Source organism: Typha latifolia, chromosome 2, assembly GCF_019914945.1.
Source record: "Typha latifolia isolate L0001 chromosome 2, TyphaL0001v2, whole genome shotgun sequence".
Taxonomy (NCBI): Eukaryota; Viridiplantae; Streptophyta; class Magnoliopsida; order Poales; family Typhaceae; genus Typha; species Typha latifolia.
In genome coordinates, this window is record NC_133087.1 from 18053659 (window position 1) to 18071874 (window position 18216).

The 18216-nt window shown below is 39.0% G+C and overlaps 2 protein-coding genes across 2 annotated transcripts; one reads left to right on the forward strand and one right to left on the reverse strand.

The window, feature by feature from the left end:
- Positions 1–899: 899 nt before the first annotated feature.
- On the reverse strand, positions 900–3248 carry LOC140781146 (transcription factor Y1-like). Its single transcript, XM_073126966.1, has 3 exons — positions 2702–3248; positions 2453–2582; positions 900–1804 (listed from the first exon to the last, which is right to left on the reverse strand). The coding sequence occupies exons 1-3, from the start codon at positions 2832–2834 to the stop codon at positions 1030–1032; spliced, it is 1038 nt and encodes a 345-aa protein (XP_072983067.1). The 5' UTR covers positions 2835–3248; the 3' UTR covers positions 900–1029.
- A 7197-nt stretch (positions 3249–10445) lies between these two features.
- Positions 10446–13126, forward strand: LOC140781645 (protein trichome birefringence-like 33). The gene is made up of 6 exons (XM_073127720.1): positions 10446–10695; positions 10777–10996; positions 11120–11291; positions 11369–11568; positions 11675–11839; positions 11944–13126. Exons 1-6 carry the CDS (start codon positions 10515–10517, stop codon positions 12281–12283), a joined length of 1278 nt encoding a protein of 425 aa, XP_072983821.1. The 5' UTR covers positions 10446–10514; the 3' UTR covers positions 12284–13126.
- The last annotated feature ends 5090 nt before the right edge of the window (positions 13127–18216 follow it).

Genomic DNA, 18216 nt, shown 5'->3' on the forward strand with positions numbered 1-18216 from the left:
ATAAGCTTTTGTACAAATACTACTCAGATTAGGAGTAGACTTTTAATCTGATTAGGAATACTCATTCTATTCGTAATACTTCTCCGACTAGGAATATACTAGCATTAATTTGGTAACAGCTTTTATCTCCTAATCTGACCAGGAGATAAAATAAAATGAAAGTAAGTGAAAAGGAGAATTCTTGGATAATTTTAAGTAATGCCCACCATATTTTTTTTTATCAATTTTTCATTAACGTCTCATCATTAAAGATTTTGTCATTTAGTTACTCGTTTTTTTTCCTATAAATTTCATGACACCCTGCGTTGACTAAACTTAACTATTTTATAATAAAAAGGTATTAACTAAATAATATTCTGTTAGAATATTAAAGATTACTTTTAAAATACAGAAATTACTTTCTGGTGGGATAGTATAGTGCGATGAGTTTTAGGAAAAGTTTTTGATTTGATAGGGTTGAGTTTAAAATTTTACTAATTAATTACGAAGGCATCAGTCGATTGCAGCTTTTGACTGGAAAGTGGACAAGTGATCAACTGAATGGCATGTCAAAAAGCTTTTGGTAGTCTAATTAACTAATAATATACCAAGACTAATGGACAAAATAATACTATAATCTGCACAAACTTTAAACTATAGAATCTTCCGAAGGTAAAATAATCGTCATCTCAAATGACTTGCCCTGCATGCAGCTACCTATGACGCTTTAGGAGCATAACATAACCAACCACACACACAAAAAATTATAAATAAATAAATAATCAACTGCACGCTCGAAGAACCCTGGAATGAGAGCATGGCCAGTGTGCATGCATATAACCTTTTTGTGTTTATGCGTCTGAGAGAGGAAATAAGTATTAACCTCAGAGAGAGAGAGAGAGACTCAGAGAGAGATTACATAGAAAAAGGAAGAATCCGTCAAAAATACTAGATGGCAATAAATCTTGGCACAATAATGAACACAACCACTCGAGAAATGTACTCCTCTTTTTTACATGCTGTCTAATATATGGGAAGCAGCACCTTCTCTCAGAGGGCATCTGAAAGAAACCAACTAGCAAAGGACTCTTCTTCTTGGTACCCATGGTCCTCGCCATGCCATGCCCACGTCTCCCCTGCCCCATCCAATAGCTCAGCTTCCAATCTCTCCAAGTCCCACTCCAATGGCTGGCCCACCTGGAAACCTCTCTCTACCTGGCCCATTATTTCACTTTGGCCCACCACTATTCCATCTCTTCTTCCTTCTTTAAGGCCCATGGGGCCACACTCCCCCTCACTACAATTTAACACCATGGCCCCACCTTCTCTCTCCTCGCTTGTGCTCATGGCAACACCAGAGTCTCTCTCCTGATTACTCCCATTCAGGAACATGGCTTCCATCTCCTCCATATCATCGCTCAGTTCCAACAGCCCACTGTCCATTATACTTGGGCTCAGAAGCCCACTTACCATCTCATAATCGGGACCTTCAATTGTAACACTACTAGCTTGGGTCGGTTCAGGGTCTAACACCATGCTATGCCCCTCGTCGCTATGTGCTACTGAATTTGAATTTAATGGGCTAACAATACTATCGTGCTTCTCTTTTTCAATGATTCCATTCTCCTTCGTCTTCTCCTTCGTCTTCTCCTTCGTCTTCTTCGTCGTCCACCGGCTACATCTACCGCTCCTCCGCTTGCCACTGTGTTCGTCGACCGTCGTTGCCTCACCGTCGCCGTCGATTTTCCGACTCAGATGCGAGTTCCAGTAATTCTTGATCTCATTGTCAGTTCTTCCTGGAAGATGGCCGGCTATCAAGGACCATCTGCATTAATTAATACACAACAATATTAGCATTTCCACGTGACGGGTACCAATAATTCTACTCTGACTATAAATTCATATGACCACATCAAACGCTAAAAATTAACCAGAGGTTTTCACTGATCGATCTACCTCACTCAAGTGACGTCCCATCATGCACCGGACAAAGTAGCATGCACGTATATCGCTCGTTTATATGTGACTAGGTTAAGAACTACATATATATTTCAAACATCATCCAGTGGGGTACACTAGCCCACAAGCCATTGCTATTAAATATTATAAATGAGACAGTATACAGTTGAACTGGCAACCATTATTACCTTCCATACTTCGCCACTCAAGCAAATCTCATAATTTAAAGCACAAATTGGCTTAGGGGTATCTATCTCACAGAATGTCATTATTTAATACCTAAGATTTTTAAGTATTATAGCTAATAATTAAGAATCGATCATGCACGTATAAAAGTAAAAGGGCAAAACGAGGACTAAAATATTACACGATTTATCTTTTTCGAACTAGTTCGAATACAAAATAGTAAGTTAAAAAACTGGCTGACTTCTTTATACATCTACAGATCTATTTTACGTGTCTTCCACCAATAGAAACATAACAAAATTATTATTAAAATATGACCAAAGTTTACCTGTTCCCCAGAGTGGCATGGAGCTTGACAATGAGCTCTTCCTCCTCCTTGGAGATGTTACCTCTTTTGAGATCAGCTCTGAGGTAATTTATCCACCTAAGCCTGCAGCTCTTCCCACATCTCAGGAGCCCTAGCCAAAGGAACAAGGAGATCCTATTTAGCCATGGCAATTATAACTATAACTATATATATATATATATATATATACTTGGAAGAAAAATAATATTGTGTACTTCTACATATGCTTACCTGCATTCTTCGGCAAGGATCTCCAGGACCCTTCACCATTTTCATTAATGTACTTCATCAGGATCTGGTCCTCTTCTGCTGTCCATCTTCCTTTCTTCAAACCCACCTTTGCACAACACGGAGCTCTTCCCATTAATTTCTAGCTCTCAAAGTGTCAAGAAGTTTTGTATTAGAGAAAGAGAGGGAGGGATAGAGAGAGAGAGAGAGAGAGAGAGAGAGAGAGAGAGAGAGAGAGAGAGAGAGAGAGAGATGGAGAAGGAGGGGAGGGTATGTGATTTGCTTAGATGAGTCTGCTAGAGTTCAAAAGAGTTGGTGTGGGAGAATATATAATAAACAAAGTTACGAAACAATGGTGGCATAGAAATATAGAATTAGAGCTCCATCGAAGAAACGTGCGGTTTGAAAATTGGACACGAGTTTGACATGTGGTTCGGCGTTACCGTGGCTTGAGCCCCAGCTATTCATAGCTTCACGGCATTCGAATCAACCACGTCGGTGTCCTCTCTCTCTCTCTCTCTCTCTCTCTCTCTCTCTCTCTCTCTCTCTCTCTCTCTCTCTCTCTCTTGCAATTTTACATTACCACCTTAAGGTATCGGCAATTGGATGTCAACAGGATGACGACCGAAATGGAGTACTCAATTACAAAGCTGAAGTTGATACAAATTTATTACTCTTTTTCCATCTCATTATATAACCATTATGGCTTCGTATCGTTTTGCAGGTTAAGTTTGCTAGTACTGCTCGAATTGGTCCCAGATCTGCTGCTGCTTCTCCTCACACCTTCATATAATTGTATCAGATGGTGGGCCATTTATGCACATGCATGTCATGAGGTACTATATGTATATATATATATATGCATGTGAGGGATTGTTTGATTTCTTATGAGCTTCTGACACGTACGAAGTACCTAGCTTTTGATAGGCTTAGTATTTCTTAAGTCATACATATTGACTACCAGTTTTCCTGGACATGCATGCTGAACGCGTGCCTATTTTTCTAATAACATTATAAGAGATATATTATGTACAGTATGTTAACAAATGACACGACATATATCAAATCACAAAGCAAGTTAACTATTAATGCGGGTCGATCTATTTAGGTCTAGACATATATAGGAGTACTCCTTATATATATAAGCTAATTTTATCAATAGGTTCTAGTTACATTTCATTTCATATAGACCAATATCAACATTTATTAGGGATCTGGCCCACTATATATATATATATATATTCTTGTTATTAGTTTGTTTTGTTTTGTGGCATTTATTGAGTAGCATGGGATCTAGATATGACTTTGATTTCTAGATTAGAACTTGAAGAAGAAATTTATTATTATTATTATTATTATTATTTAAGAGTTTGAAGGCTAAACATGAGTTCGAAAAGAGTCGACCCTCTTTGAATATAAAAACACTAATACCCCCATCAAGCTTTAAACAAAATAATAAGCCGCTTAGCTTAAATTTTAAGTCCCGAACTAATTGTCGCTGAGATATTGCTTCAAGTTATAGTATTTTCGAATTGCTCCTCTAAATTAACCACACTGTCAAACTATTCAAAATTGAATCCGATTTCATGACATTCTTAGTTATGAAAAAAGTAACTACTAATCCTACTATAACTGGCTCGTAAAAAGAAGAATATTTAATTGGAGAAATAGACATCCAACCAACTTTTGATGCACTTTTATAGGAGCGGATCCTCTTACAGCCCTGACTACACTTTTAGACTGGAAAATTTGTGACTTCACCAGCTGCATGTCACATTGCCACCTCCTGAGGTGGAAAGAGACATTCTCGGGACAAAATATATATATTACTTTTCAAACTTCCAATAAAAATAGTCCAAATTCTCCAGATCAAGAAATAAGAGTGGATAGCTAGGTTTATGTTCTCCATCACAAGTAGTTCACAAATGAATAAATGGTGCATGCACTGTTAGTGGCCATGATGATGCCATGCCTGACTTGGCCATTAGACAATCAATTCCATCAGTTTTCCATCGTTATTGATCTGAGACCGACTTGGCCATCATATATTCTATATATGATCATGGTGTCCGTGCTACAGGTGGACACAAAAGAAGAGGCTAATAACTGCACTTAAGCCCTCTTGGTCATTTAATGCATAATATATAGGACTTCAAGTTATTTTACTAACAACATGTATGTATCTACTTGCCTTAGTTATATATATTATACCGTTTAAGCTTTGCTTGTTTAACTCCCACTTCCAAGGTACACTCGCTTATATATAAGTTTTTAGCTAGGCAACCACTTGGGAAGTTGTATATATATATATATCACTTACTTGTGGCCATGTATATAATTATATAAGTAAGGCCGTTGCTTAGAAGGTAAAAAAGGGTATAAGACGAGTGAGTTAATTTAACGATGTGTGTTAATTTGATTAGTCTAGAGTCACTTGCCGTGTCAATCTTGGATTGTTTTATAATATTCGACAAATAAATTAATTTGACAATTACTTTCATCATGGATCACATGATTATATAGTAGGCCCATCATTAATTATACAACTTGGTTCTTAATTTGAGGTGAAATCATAATTTAGTTGTTGTTTACTTTGCCCACGTTGAAATCTGTGCAGTCTCGTGACTCTCATGCGTGGACTCACTTTAGCCTGTACAATAATTATGAGGATCAGAGGTTGGTCCTATTGAAAAAAAAAACATTAACTCAGTTAGTTTAGTAACCGAACTGTCCATAGTTCAATAGTGTTTATTTTGTGTTCGATAGTTATTTCAGTCATTTATTATTATTATTATTATTTTAATCATTATGTCTATGAATTTTGCTTATCTTTAAAATTTAAAAAGATAATCGTTTTGCATATCACACAGCAAACAACACATAAATACAGTTTATTAGAAAATTAAATAGAACTTTGCAAAAGTGAAACACTCAGCTAGTTCACTAAAAAAAAGAATAGCCGACTGCAAGGATTGCCAGTTCAAACCATGAGGTTGACTGGTTTTTTTACTGGCTCAGTTTCTTATCCGGTTTAATAATGAATTGGTTTTTATTTTCTTGTCTGGTTTGATAATAAAATTAAATTAATTTGGTAGTCGATTCACCTGCCAAAGTGTTTTTTTCCAACAAAGAAGAAACAAAACCTAATGCTATCTATTAGCGTAAATTATGCGGACTAATTGATGTGAAATGATGGAGAAAAACGAAGTTAGGCGAGATAGAGATCTCCTGTCAAACTTTTCCACCAGATGATCAGTAAAGCTTTCTACCTCAATTATCACAATTTAACCACAAGCATTGAGCTATTAGCAGTTCAATTATATGAGCGCGATACATACATAGATCACATCATGCATGGAGCCAGAACGTGGCCAATAATGGCGTCCGAACTGCAGCATAATTATATGATTCTTACTTATGCTGGAGAGCTTTCAATCAACCATGGCTTTTATGATTCCTGTACTACATGTCCACCATCGAAATGGTAGACAATTAAGCTTGCCTTAGTCCTCCTGATGCCCGTTAGTTGTCAGGTTGTACAATAATTTTATGCTAAACCTAGGGATTTGCGGCCAGTTTGCAATCAGTTTCAGCACTGAAAGAGATGCTAAACAGCAAGGAAGGCTACAAATCTCTGGCACAAATACCACCTTTGATTCAGGTAAGATTTCATGGACTCAGGATTTGGAACAATGTTTTGCATTTAACCCTTAGCTAATAGAACTTCTTCCCTGGAGGATATTAATTTTGAACTCTTGGTAATGAATGTTATCCGATGTGTTTCGCATCTTTGCAATAATACACTTCATGCATTCCTACCTAGTAAAACAACAAATAAAAAGGACTATGATCCTGCAAAAAGATTCTCTGTCATCAGTTCGGCATTTTTTTACTCTCTATTTAAAATGCTTTATCGGATTCGGTTTATGAATGAGTTGATCCGCTCAGACTAGTTATGAAATGAGTATTGTTTATGTATATTATTTTTGTTGGCGGTAACAATCTGATTCCAAAGAGTCACAAAAAAAAAATCCGATCAAAATAAACTTACAGATTACAGAATATAAAATTCTGAATAGTCGAGTCTAGTGTTGGACACTATCTCCTTAACACCAATTCGCCCTCCACCGATTGCCATCCATTTCGGGTCTGAAACTAATTAATAGTTACACTGTGAAGAGATGCACCATTTGAGTCGGGTTGTTTAACTGTTTATCGAAGGGACACACCACTTCGACCTCGAAAACTTGACCCATGCGTGCGAACCGAACTGAGCCGGGCCGGGCGGCGCGCGTGTGTGTGAGTTAAGTTGCATAGTAACATTTACCCACAAAATATGTACCCCTTTTGGGGCCCAAAGTCCATAAGAAGTTTGTTACTTATATACCATACTAACATTTCTCAAATATCTAATATGGTACTAAACTCACTTTTCTTTATTTTTCATTGCCATGATACTCACTTTAGAGCAAATTTTCATTCACTTCTCTTCATGGATTTGACTAAGTGAATATTTGACAATAAAGTACACTTTGAGCTAAATTAATTATACTATTAAACCATCATTAATAATGTGTGGGCCCCACTTAAAACTTAACTCACAAAGTTAATAAAAATTCATGTCAAATACATGAAATTACCAACAACTTTTACTTCATTTAACTTGTTTATGGCCTGATTTATCAACTTATTTATAACATAGTAACCTAATTATGATATAATAACTAGTTTCAATTAGATGTGTCCGTATGCAATTGAGAATAACTTGTTTAATTATCACCTGGATAACAAGTTTATAATACGAATAAACTAGTTCACAATTGGAATAAATATATTTATAGTTTGAATAACATGTGTTATGGCAGATCTAATCTATTAACAAACAAGTCGTGTTTGAAATTTTTAATATTATTATGATCCGATCTTAACTCAGACTCAATTACCACCCTTAGTTTGAATGTGCAAGTTAATCCAAATCTTAGTGTGCAAATTTGTGAACATTAATGTTGGTCTTGGATGGGCTCGTATAGATCAAGCCCAGTCCAGAGATTTGGGACTCGACCCAACTAGTTTTCTTGGGCTTAATTGGGCTTTATCATAGAGGGAAATTATGAAGCCACCAAAAAGATAATAATATTAATTTCTGTGAATATATGAAATTCTTAGATTTATCAACCATAAAAAAAATTTAAAAAAACAACAACTGCAAAACTACTTTTTAAAGCGTTAATTGTGAAGAAAGAGCTATGCTAACAAAACTACTTTTTATTTCATTTTTCTTTCATAAGATGGTAATTAGGTGCTTAATTTGGATGGCTAGTCCCCTCATGGCCAAGGACAATTGCTAGTGATCGTATAACCAACTCCTCAATGTAGGACGAGACATGAAAGAGACACTGGACCATAGTGGCAATGAATTGTTTAACTTGTGCACATCTGCAAAGATTCTAGCACCCATAAAAATATACTAATGGGTTGGTGTTAGATTCCTTTAAGAGTCAAATTTGACAGAGAATGCAATTAAGTGTGCCACTTCTTTATCAAATTGAAGTAATATTCGTTACAGTCCTTAGTTTGCTTCCTTTGAGTAAAAGTTAGACGAGCATTGTTCCCTTTTAACTAGGTCTTATAAACAATCATCTTGTTGTAACTTTCCTAAACATTGTAATGATAATGGGATGGAGGACAAGAAAAATAATAGCAACCTTTCAACTCCCATAGCTTACAAGCCAAGAAAAGTAGTAAGTAGGTTTCCTCACCATCATGCTTTACCTGCTACACTTGTCCATTACTCCCCTGCCTTTGAAACAGACGGCTGAATGACTTAGGCTGGCCCTACTGGGTAAACTTCATTAATTCACGGACAAACTCTCGCATCCATGCATCATCATCTGCATCCAAGAAAAGATCACAAGTTAATGAAACTGATGGACTTAATATAGATACCCACTGTGAGGTGTAGCTTTGGCCGGTGGACTAAATTGATACAGTAGTCATATCAAAACTTGCTTCAGAATGAAATAACTAGACCAAAATGGAGAACTTCTTACAAAACAAAAAGAGTTAGTTGCATATAGTAACTAAAGGTAGTGTTTGGATTGAGAATAAGATTTTTTTTTTCATATTAATTAGTTTAGTGAATACTAAACTAATATAGTAACTTAATGTTAGACTAAGGTTAAATGGAATTAGGGGCATCATACTTAAACACGTACATTCTCTCCATGATATTTTCCTAGCAATTTTAGATTTATAAAAAAAATATAACTATTATTTTGCTCTTAAAAAGACCTTATTTTAATTAATTATAATTGACTAACTATCTGTAGCACTGATGGTTGGTACCACCCTATAATATGAGGTTGCAAAAAGAAAATGTATTTGCTTGTAGGTGGGCAGTAGCGGCTTAGCTTAGCACATGATCATAGATCAACGGTACAGTGGCTTGGAAGATTAGCTCGACAGTGTAATCATTTGGAGCTAATTTGCATCTAGTTTGACAATGTAATAGCTTGGAATAGTAATCCGATACAATGATTAACCTCGGCTCGTGTAATAAATTGATTGGCCTAGTTGTCCATCTCTTATATGCTCTAAGGTATACTTATTTGTGTATATTGGGAGGATTGTCTTCTTATTAGGACTATCAAAAAAACTCATGGGCTCGTGAAGCTTGTGGTTAAACTTGAATGTATTATCAAGCCGTGCAACATTGGCTTGCTCAAACTCAATTCGATTAGTATAATCACAAAAAGCCTAGCCAACGATCCTCTCTAATACGTATCCTCCCCCAAACACTCTCACATATTTCCTCACTTAGCGGCATCTACACCTCCGTCCTTTCCATCCACCTCCTCGACCCTGCCTTCTCTACCCTCACACTCCTCCGCTGAGCCCTTGCATACGAGATGTTCGTCACCATCCTCATCCCCGACAACTTCTTCATCGGCTAGATCTCCCCTTCCATTCTTGCCTCATACGACGAAGCATCTCCAAGTTCCTATCGGTCTCTCCCCTACCTCTGTCTCAATCTAGGCCATCGAGTTCGCATCACGCAACGTCATTGTAGGGATCTTGGGCACCAACACCTGGCTAGAATCTCCGATCTTCGTCGACGATGCAGAAGTTGTTCCCGTTGGTGCCAAGGAGGTGGCGAGGGGTATGCGAAGCTAGGGTGAATTTCTTATCGTTGCTATGTAATCAGAAGCTAGTAGGGGCAAGAAGCTTTTCAAAAAGATTTTGCGCTGTCGTTAGCAGGAAGGAGTTCGCCTCAGCAAGGGATTGAGCTGCATCTCGTGGATTGCTTATGAGCTATCGAACCAAGCTCGAGCCAGAGAAGAGCCAACAACTTTTTCAGTTTGCATTAAGCTCAAGCTTAAGTCGACTTGAGCTTTTTCACCTCTCGAGCCAAGCCGCTAGACTAAGCTCACTCAAGCTCGGCTCTTTGCACCTATTCTCCTTATTCAGCTTATGTATAGGCCTATTATTTAACTCTTCCCTCCCTTTCCTCTTCCTTCTCTCCCCTCTTCCTCTCTAGTTTCCTCATTTATTAACTATTAATGATATTTTAGTTATTTGACATAAAATCTCTCATAAATTCACTAGTCTGTAAATAAAAAAATAGATATAGCTAACAGCGTTTAGTGCTATTTAACTGTATACCAAACGGAGCAAATACTAGTGTAACATTTAGCTAGTTCCAAATTATTATCTATTTATGTTAGTTATTTTGCTCCAATTGTTTTTTGTATTTATTCAACCCACACGACACTCTTACTGTAAACGAAGGCAAGGCGAAGGTAGCCTTCAAGAAATAATGAAGCAACCTCACTCTTCCATCTCCTACTCCTCTTTCCTCCGAAAGATTCGTTTCTCTCCATTCCTCTTCACCTTCTTGCTCTTCTTGGTTCTCTTCTCCCTTCTCTATGGAGAAGACGTCACCCATTTCTTTGCCCAAGAAGGTCAGCAAAACCTGGACCAACCGATACCACGACTCGGTGAGTCAATTCAGCTCAAATCAACTCGTGAGTTTTTCCGAGCCATGACTGGGAAATGTTGTTTTACATGGAGTTAATTAGCGAAGAAGAAGAGGGAGAAGCTTCCGTTCGCCATCGGAGGGATCGAGCGAGACTGCGACGTGTTCAGCGGGAGGTGGGTCTGGGACGAGTTGGCTCGGCCGCTCTACGAGGAATCGGACTGCCCTTATATACAACCGCAGCTTACGTGCCAAGAACGTGGAAGGCCTGATAAGGACTACCAGTATTGGAGATGGCAACCTTATGGGTGTTCTCTTCCCAGGTTCTCTGATAGATTTCACTAAAACTTGAATTCCATATAATAAGAGAGAGTTTATTTCCATAAATCTTGAATAATACACTGTAAGTATGAACGACGTGTCCATCATGTGATAAAAATGTACAGTTTCAATGCTACATTGATGCTTGAAACACTTCGAGGGAAGAGGATGATGTTTGTTGGTGATTCCCTCAACAGAGGCCAATTCACTTCATTGATCTGTCTTCTTCATTCAGTGATCCCTAAACATGCCAAATCGATGGAGACCTTTGATTCGCTCACCGTCTTCACTGCCAAGGTAACAAATTGTGTACAATGTACATCATTTTTGTTCTTAGATCACCTCTTTTAGGCATCTTTATCTGCCTCTATTAGGATTACAACGCGACGATCGAATTCTACTGGGCTCCATTTCTTCTCGAATCAAACTCGGATAACGCCATTGTGCATAGGATATCTGATAGGATTGTTCGCGAAGGCTCGATCGATAAGCATGGGAGATTTTGGAAGGAAGTTGACATTTTGGTGTTCAATACATATCTTTGGTGGATGACTGGCCTTAAGATGAAGATCTTGTACGTAGATACCTACACTTCTCCTATCAAGTTAATGATTAATATACAATTACACATCTCCTTATCAAGCTACTAACTTTACATGGCTTGTTACGTATATACGTAGGCAAGGACAAGGATCCTTCACTGATGAAGTGGAAAATATAGTGGAGCTTTCAACAGAGGATGCTTATGGTATGGCAATAAAGGATATGCTGCAATGGGTGCAGCACAATATGGACACCAAGAAGACTAGAGTTTTCTTCACCAGTATGTCACCTTCTCATCAGAAGTGAGTACTATATATCACCTCAATGCTTCTAATATATATATATATATATATATATCTGATAGATGCTCAGAAATTCACCCAAAATTGTTCTATAACTTTGGCAGGAGCATAGACTGGGGAGGAGAACCAGGTGGCAATTGTTACAATGAAACAACTATGATCAAAGATCCTACATACTGGGGATCGGATTGTCGAAAGAGCATCATGCGAGTGCTTCGAGAAGTTTTGGATGAAACAGAGGTTCCAATTACATTTCTCAACATCACCCAGCTCTCAAATTACCGCAAGGATGCACACACATCCATCTATAAGAAGCAATGGAATCCACTGACCCCTGAGCAGTTGGCAAACCCCGCGAGCTATGCAGACTGCGTTCATTGGTGCCTTCCTGGTCTTCAGGATACCTGGAATGAGCTACTCTTTGCCAAGCTCTTCTATCAGTAGAATGGTCCTCATCATTTTGCTTTCTTCCTTAAAATGGACTGTTATTTCTTCATCATAATTGCTCAATGGCGTATGATGTTTTTGTGTTAATTATATACCAGAACTCTGGAAAGAAAGAATAGGGCAAAGATGTGAAGAACTTGCTCATCAAATTTGAAATTTAAAAAATTAGTAAGCCGATTTGGGAGTAATTGATAAAGGGATCCAACGGAGCTTGACATAATAATGAACCAGGATGACATCAACAAACAATAGTCAATAGATTACTCTCAAGGGTCCAAAAGGCCCAACGGGCTTTGGACCAAGCCCAAGCCCATGTTTCCGCCCCCACGTGGTATGCCGCCGCGTATACTTTACGATTCGTGCGAAATTTTATGATTGTCGCTTGCGAGAACGGAGAGCCTCCTATATAAACCCCAAGTATCGTCGCCTTCATTTCATCGTCCCCTTTCCCGCTTCCCGTTCTTGAGGTCGTCTTGAGTCACCTCGCCCCGCTGCCTTCATAAATCCAGGTTTCTCTATCTCTTTCGTTAGCCTTGGAGTTCCTCTTGTAATCTTGGTTTTTGGTTGTATTAAGAGTGATATCATCAACCTCGCGGTGTAAATTTCGAAATCTTGACTTGTTCTACTTTTATATCGTGATCGCTGGTCGTCCATCTGTGATCTTGAAATTTTCCACTTGCTTTGGATTGATATTTCTATCTGCAACCTTCTCGTGTCTAATCTTGGATATCTCCACTTGTCTTAGATTTGCTATCGTAACTTGTAGCATTCTTGTGTTTAATCTTGGAAACCTTTACGTGTTTTGGGTGGATATCGTAACCCTAACCGTTTCAGTTCTAAGGTCGGAAATATTTCCTTGTATCTTAATTTTTTTATCTTCCGTACGCGTAATGTTGCATATATTTACTTGTATTTGGTTGATCGTGTAATCCTAATATTGTCGTGTGTAATCGTGGAAGTCTTTTGTTTTAGATTGGTACCGTGACCTCTATCCTTATCGTGTCTAACTTCCGGATGGCACCAGTCCGTTGTATGGTTGTTGCTACTCGTCACAGAGTTGTATCTTTAGAATGCATTCTAATTGGATTATGATGAGAAACTGACGAGAGACAAGAATCTACAGCCTTTTGTGTGTCTGATTTTATATTCATAGATCGATTGGTTATTGTAGAAATTTGGACAAAATTTCTTCACTCTAATAGTTAGAATGAGGACATCTACCCATCTATGGTGGAATCTGATGGGCGACAACCATATTCCACTCCAACCAAGTCGCAGGCAGACAATAGGTTGTCACATGTGATCCCTTTGCTGTACATGACTTACTTTTGAACATTATGTCATGTTTCCTTTAAGTTATTCTTGTATCAGCCTGGCAGTGGGGTACTCTGTTGGCGGCTCAGGATAACTTTCTCATGTGGATTGGTGATGCTTCATTTATGATCCATTGACAGTGAATATGGTTTGATTAACTGAACTTTTTACATTTGAGTTTATTTGCAGGAAATTTGATCACAATGTGGTCACTTTAGGGTTTAAAGTTAGACATGTACTTGGCAAATGAGACGCAATCCCGCAACCAGGTATGTGGGACTGTAAATTGCTTTTTGTGATCTCTTTCCTGAACAATAGGTGAATTTAGTATCTAGTTTGCTTATGTTGTTAGTTGCTTAAGTTTGGTACCAGTCAATCTTTCATTTCTATATACTTCTTTTTCATGTACATTACTTATGCCTTTTTAGACTTTGCTTGACAGTAAATATTGTTGCATATCTTGTAGAAGAAGTTCAGAGCTTTTCTCTAGGATTTTTCCTTTTTTTTATGTGTTCTGCTACAGAGTGATACTTTTACATTACAAATCCCGCTAATGTTCTGTGAATAATTTATTTGTTAAGTTAGGTGTCAACAACAATGCTGAAATAGGAGGATTTTTTTCCTGGATAACAGTAACTCTAGACTGTAATACCTGAATAAAATTTCTTAACATTTAATTATCTCTTTCCTAGTCAGGTATAATATATATGATGAGATATCTTTCTTTTTCATTTATGTTGTTCTTATCTTTCACTCTTTTCAGAGTCATTCAATGAAATTCTTTGGAAGGAGATGCCGCCTTTTATCTTTCCTCAGGTGCATTTGAAAGTTCTTCACTTTCTTTATTGGCTTGATTTTAATCACTCAATCTGAACATCCTCTCTGGTACTGGGCCTGCCATGACTTAGAAGCTTTCGGGTACTTTGGCCAAACTATAGTGTGTTACATCAACTTACTATTTTTTTTAAATCAAACAGAAATTTTCATAAATCAGTCACCGTGGTACACATCGCAACATCAACTTACTTGAAAGTGATTTTCTACCCTTTTTATTGGTGATAGCTTGATTTTCACTAAATAATGCTTAATTTACTCATGCGGATATAAGATATGGAGTGTATCATTCACAACTCTGGTTCCTATGCATTAGAGATGTCCAGGTTAGTGATGCAGAGTCTTGTATTTCAAGTGCACGTTGAAATTGGTGGATGGTGATTGAGTTTTTTTCACCTGGTATTGCTATTTAATTTCTTACAGTATGCTGTGCTTTTTTGGTTGTGTCTACTTGTACTATATAGATAGCAGGTTCGCTGTATCAAAAATTAATCTTTTCTTAAACAGCGACTCTGTCCTTGTCTTTTGGAAATGAGCTAGGACTGTTGCCCCATGATGTGGAGGATTCGGACAACTGTTAATGGCCTCCATGAGAAGTGCCTCATTTTAGTCATAGCTTCTTCCATACCTGAGCAGAAAATTTTATAGTTGTAATAGTTCCTCCCTTAAATCCGTCGTTCCCTTGCTTTTGAATAATAGGAATTGGTGCAGATTGCTTTGTTAGAAAGCTAGTTTGCAACAGATGGTTGCATCTTCTTCAAGAAGTTTGTAAATATCTGGTCCTCCTTCACCAGGTTACTGTTATCATTCACTTGCTGGCCCATTTGAGCTATACTCTTAGACGATCCACTTGTGATTAAGAGGCCGTCGGCACCATTTCCATGGTGGAGGATGGTAAGAGGCCATCGTAGGCTGCTGACACCAGTAGGAGGTGAGGATGTCCATCTCAGGAGAGCCTCCTCGTCCAAACTGGCTAGATCGAGAGATGAGGGACAGTCTAAGACATGGGCCTCAGTGGTAGTAAGGGGTGAGGAACAATTTCTGGTCAACCCTGGAGGCTTTCTCTACAACACCAATATGGATTCAGATACATAATCTCCCTAAAAAATACTGGGAGCTAGAGGCGCTTATCCCCATTGTAACGTACTTTTGTAGGCCTTTGCGAGTGGATGAGACCAACCTAGACCATATCTGTTGAGCCATTTTGCTAGGGTGTGTAGTGATTGATATTAAAAAATCACTCAAGAAGGTTGTCTGGGTTGGGAAGGAGGAGGAAGTAGTGGTCCAACATGTGGTCTACGAGAGTATCCCATTGTTTTGCTATCATTGTGGTTGGATTGGACATCACATGGATAGTTGCCCAGATAGAGAGGGAGAGGAAGAACAAACTAAGCCACAGTCTATGCAAGCTGAAGTTGGGAAAGAAGTTGCAAAACCACAACACCTAACCTTGAAGAAGGAAGATACCACCTATGACATGTGGCGTATACTGCAAAGAGGCCACGATCATCATGTGCACTCTCTACCGTAGCACACCAATATGGCCAATCAGCAGCGATTACAAGCATAAAATCAGTGAAAGAAGGAAGATAATAATGGACTGTATCAGAATTAGCCATTGAAAAATAGTAGTAGCAAATTCAAGCATGGAAGGCCGTGTCGACCGGCACAGGGCGTGCCAGTCGGCACTTGCCGTGCCGGCGGTGTACTAGCACATGGCACGAGAGGTGCCACACGACACCCCTCCTAATAGCTTTGCCACTCATAATGGACCTCTTCGTCAGGTACCTTAGCCTCTCTCTCTCTCTCTCTCTCTCTCTCTCTCTCTCTGGGGTTAGGGCACCTGACGAAGCGATGGTGACAGCGAAGGCGAGCGGCGAGCGATCGCGATAGCAACTGCAAAGGCGAAGGTGAGTATCTCTTATCTTTTTCTCTCCTCTTACGGCACGTGCTGTGCCGGCCAATGGTCGGCACGGTCCGTGCCTGTGGCACGACCTTCATTGGATTCAAGTAGCAAGTTTAATCAATTAATCCTTTGTTGGGTCAAACTTCAAGCAAGAACAAATTAAGATGAATTGATTCAAGTAGCAAGTTTAATCAACTAATCCTTTGCTAGATCAGACTTCAAGCAAGAACAAATTGAGATGAATTGATTTAATCATTTATTTCTCAGATAGGACTTGAGAAATTCAGCTTGCTGTCGAGTCCTAAAGGCACCCAACCTGTATGGTTGGTAAGCTCGCAAACTCCTCGTCGTTGTCGCCGTCGCCAGAGTTGAAGGTAACCGACGGCAATGGCAATGTCGAGGAAGCACCGGAGTTGGCAAGCCTCTCCGATTAAAAGTTTCTAGCCGAAGGGAAGAGTTGGCGGCATTGTCGTCAACAGAGACTTCTTCCACCCGAAGGGAAGAGTTGCTCAAGCTATGAAGTTGATGACGGCGTCTATGGAGATCCAAAGAAGGGGCGGAATCGACTGAAAGGGGCGGCGTAAATGGAGACCTTGGAGTTGTCTATGAAATCGGCGACAGTGCCGATAGAGACCTTGCGCTGCCACTTGAGCTCATGACAATCGATGGCGGTGAGGCGTCAAAGGAAATGAAGCTCGCGACAGTCGACGACTGCAAGGCGTCAAAGGAGATGAAGCTCACAGAGACGGTGTCAACGAGTATGATCTGTTGACCAGAGAGATTGATCGGCTACGAGTTCACAAAAAAGTTTAAAGATGATAACCTAGGTAATAGCTCTAATACCATGTGACAAAGGGAAAAACACTAATGTATTCACATTGAGAATAAGTATAGATACATGGTTAGCTAGGGTATATTATCCCTCAGGTACAACATAGGAGTATATATGATGCAGGACAACGTCTTGATTGTAAAATTGAGAAAAAAAAAAAGTAGAGAGAAATAATCAAACCCGTGGAATCTACCAATCGGGGTGTCGGAATCCACCGACGTTGGAATTCACCAATAAACACTCAATAGTCAAGCTCTCAAAAATATTCATTAACCCATAAAAGATGATTGCAAGCCTTTATATAGGCAAAATAAAGTAAAAGACAAAAAAAGAAAATAGCTTTAGAAGGTGACTAGTCACAACCCTCGTTAAGCTAAAGGGCCACGGTGCAGCCCATTTGTGCTTACGAGAATACACGTGACGAAAAGTGGTGTCCCCATCAACTCTCCCGGGGTGGAAGAAACTCGACCCAGTCGAGTGGCTCTGATAGTACTCCAAAATGTCAGGATCAAGCTGCTGTAACTCCTCGCGAGTGATCCACGTACAATCAAACTCTGGTCGCCCGTGCCATCGAACGAGAAAACAGTGAACCCCTCCTTCTGCAGTAGATGTTATTTGATCATCTAAAATAGCGTCTATCTTTTGTTGATGGAAAAAGAGAAGTGGTAGGTGGCACAGCAGGGATGTCTGGAAGGGTAGTAGATATAGCATAGAGTTCAGTAGGGATATGCATAGGTGAATGGTAGGCTGCTAGATCATCAATATTAAAAGTACAACTAATGCCATAATATAGGGGAATATCAATGACATAAGCGTTAGCACCGACACGTTTCAGAACTTGGAAAGGTCCCGCACTACGGGAATCATAACATGATCTCCAACATCGAACTCCTTGGCACGTTTGTGCAAGTCGGCATGTATTTTATACTGATGATTACTCGCCTCAATTCGCTTGGTGATCTCTTGATGCAAAGAATGAACATGATGTGCAAATGCTTCGGCAGACTCAAAGACTCTAGAATGAGATGACATAGGCAACAGATC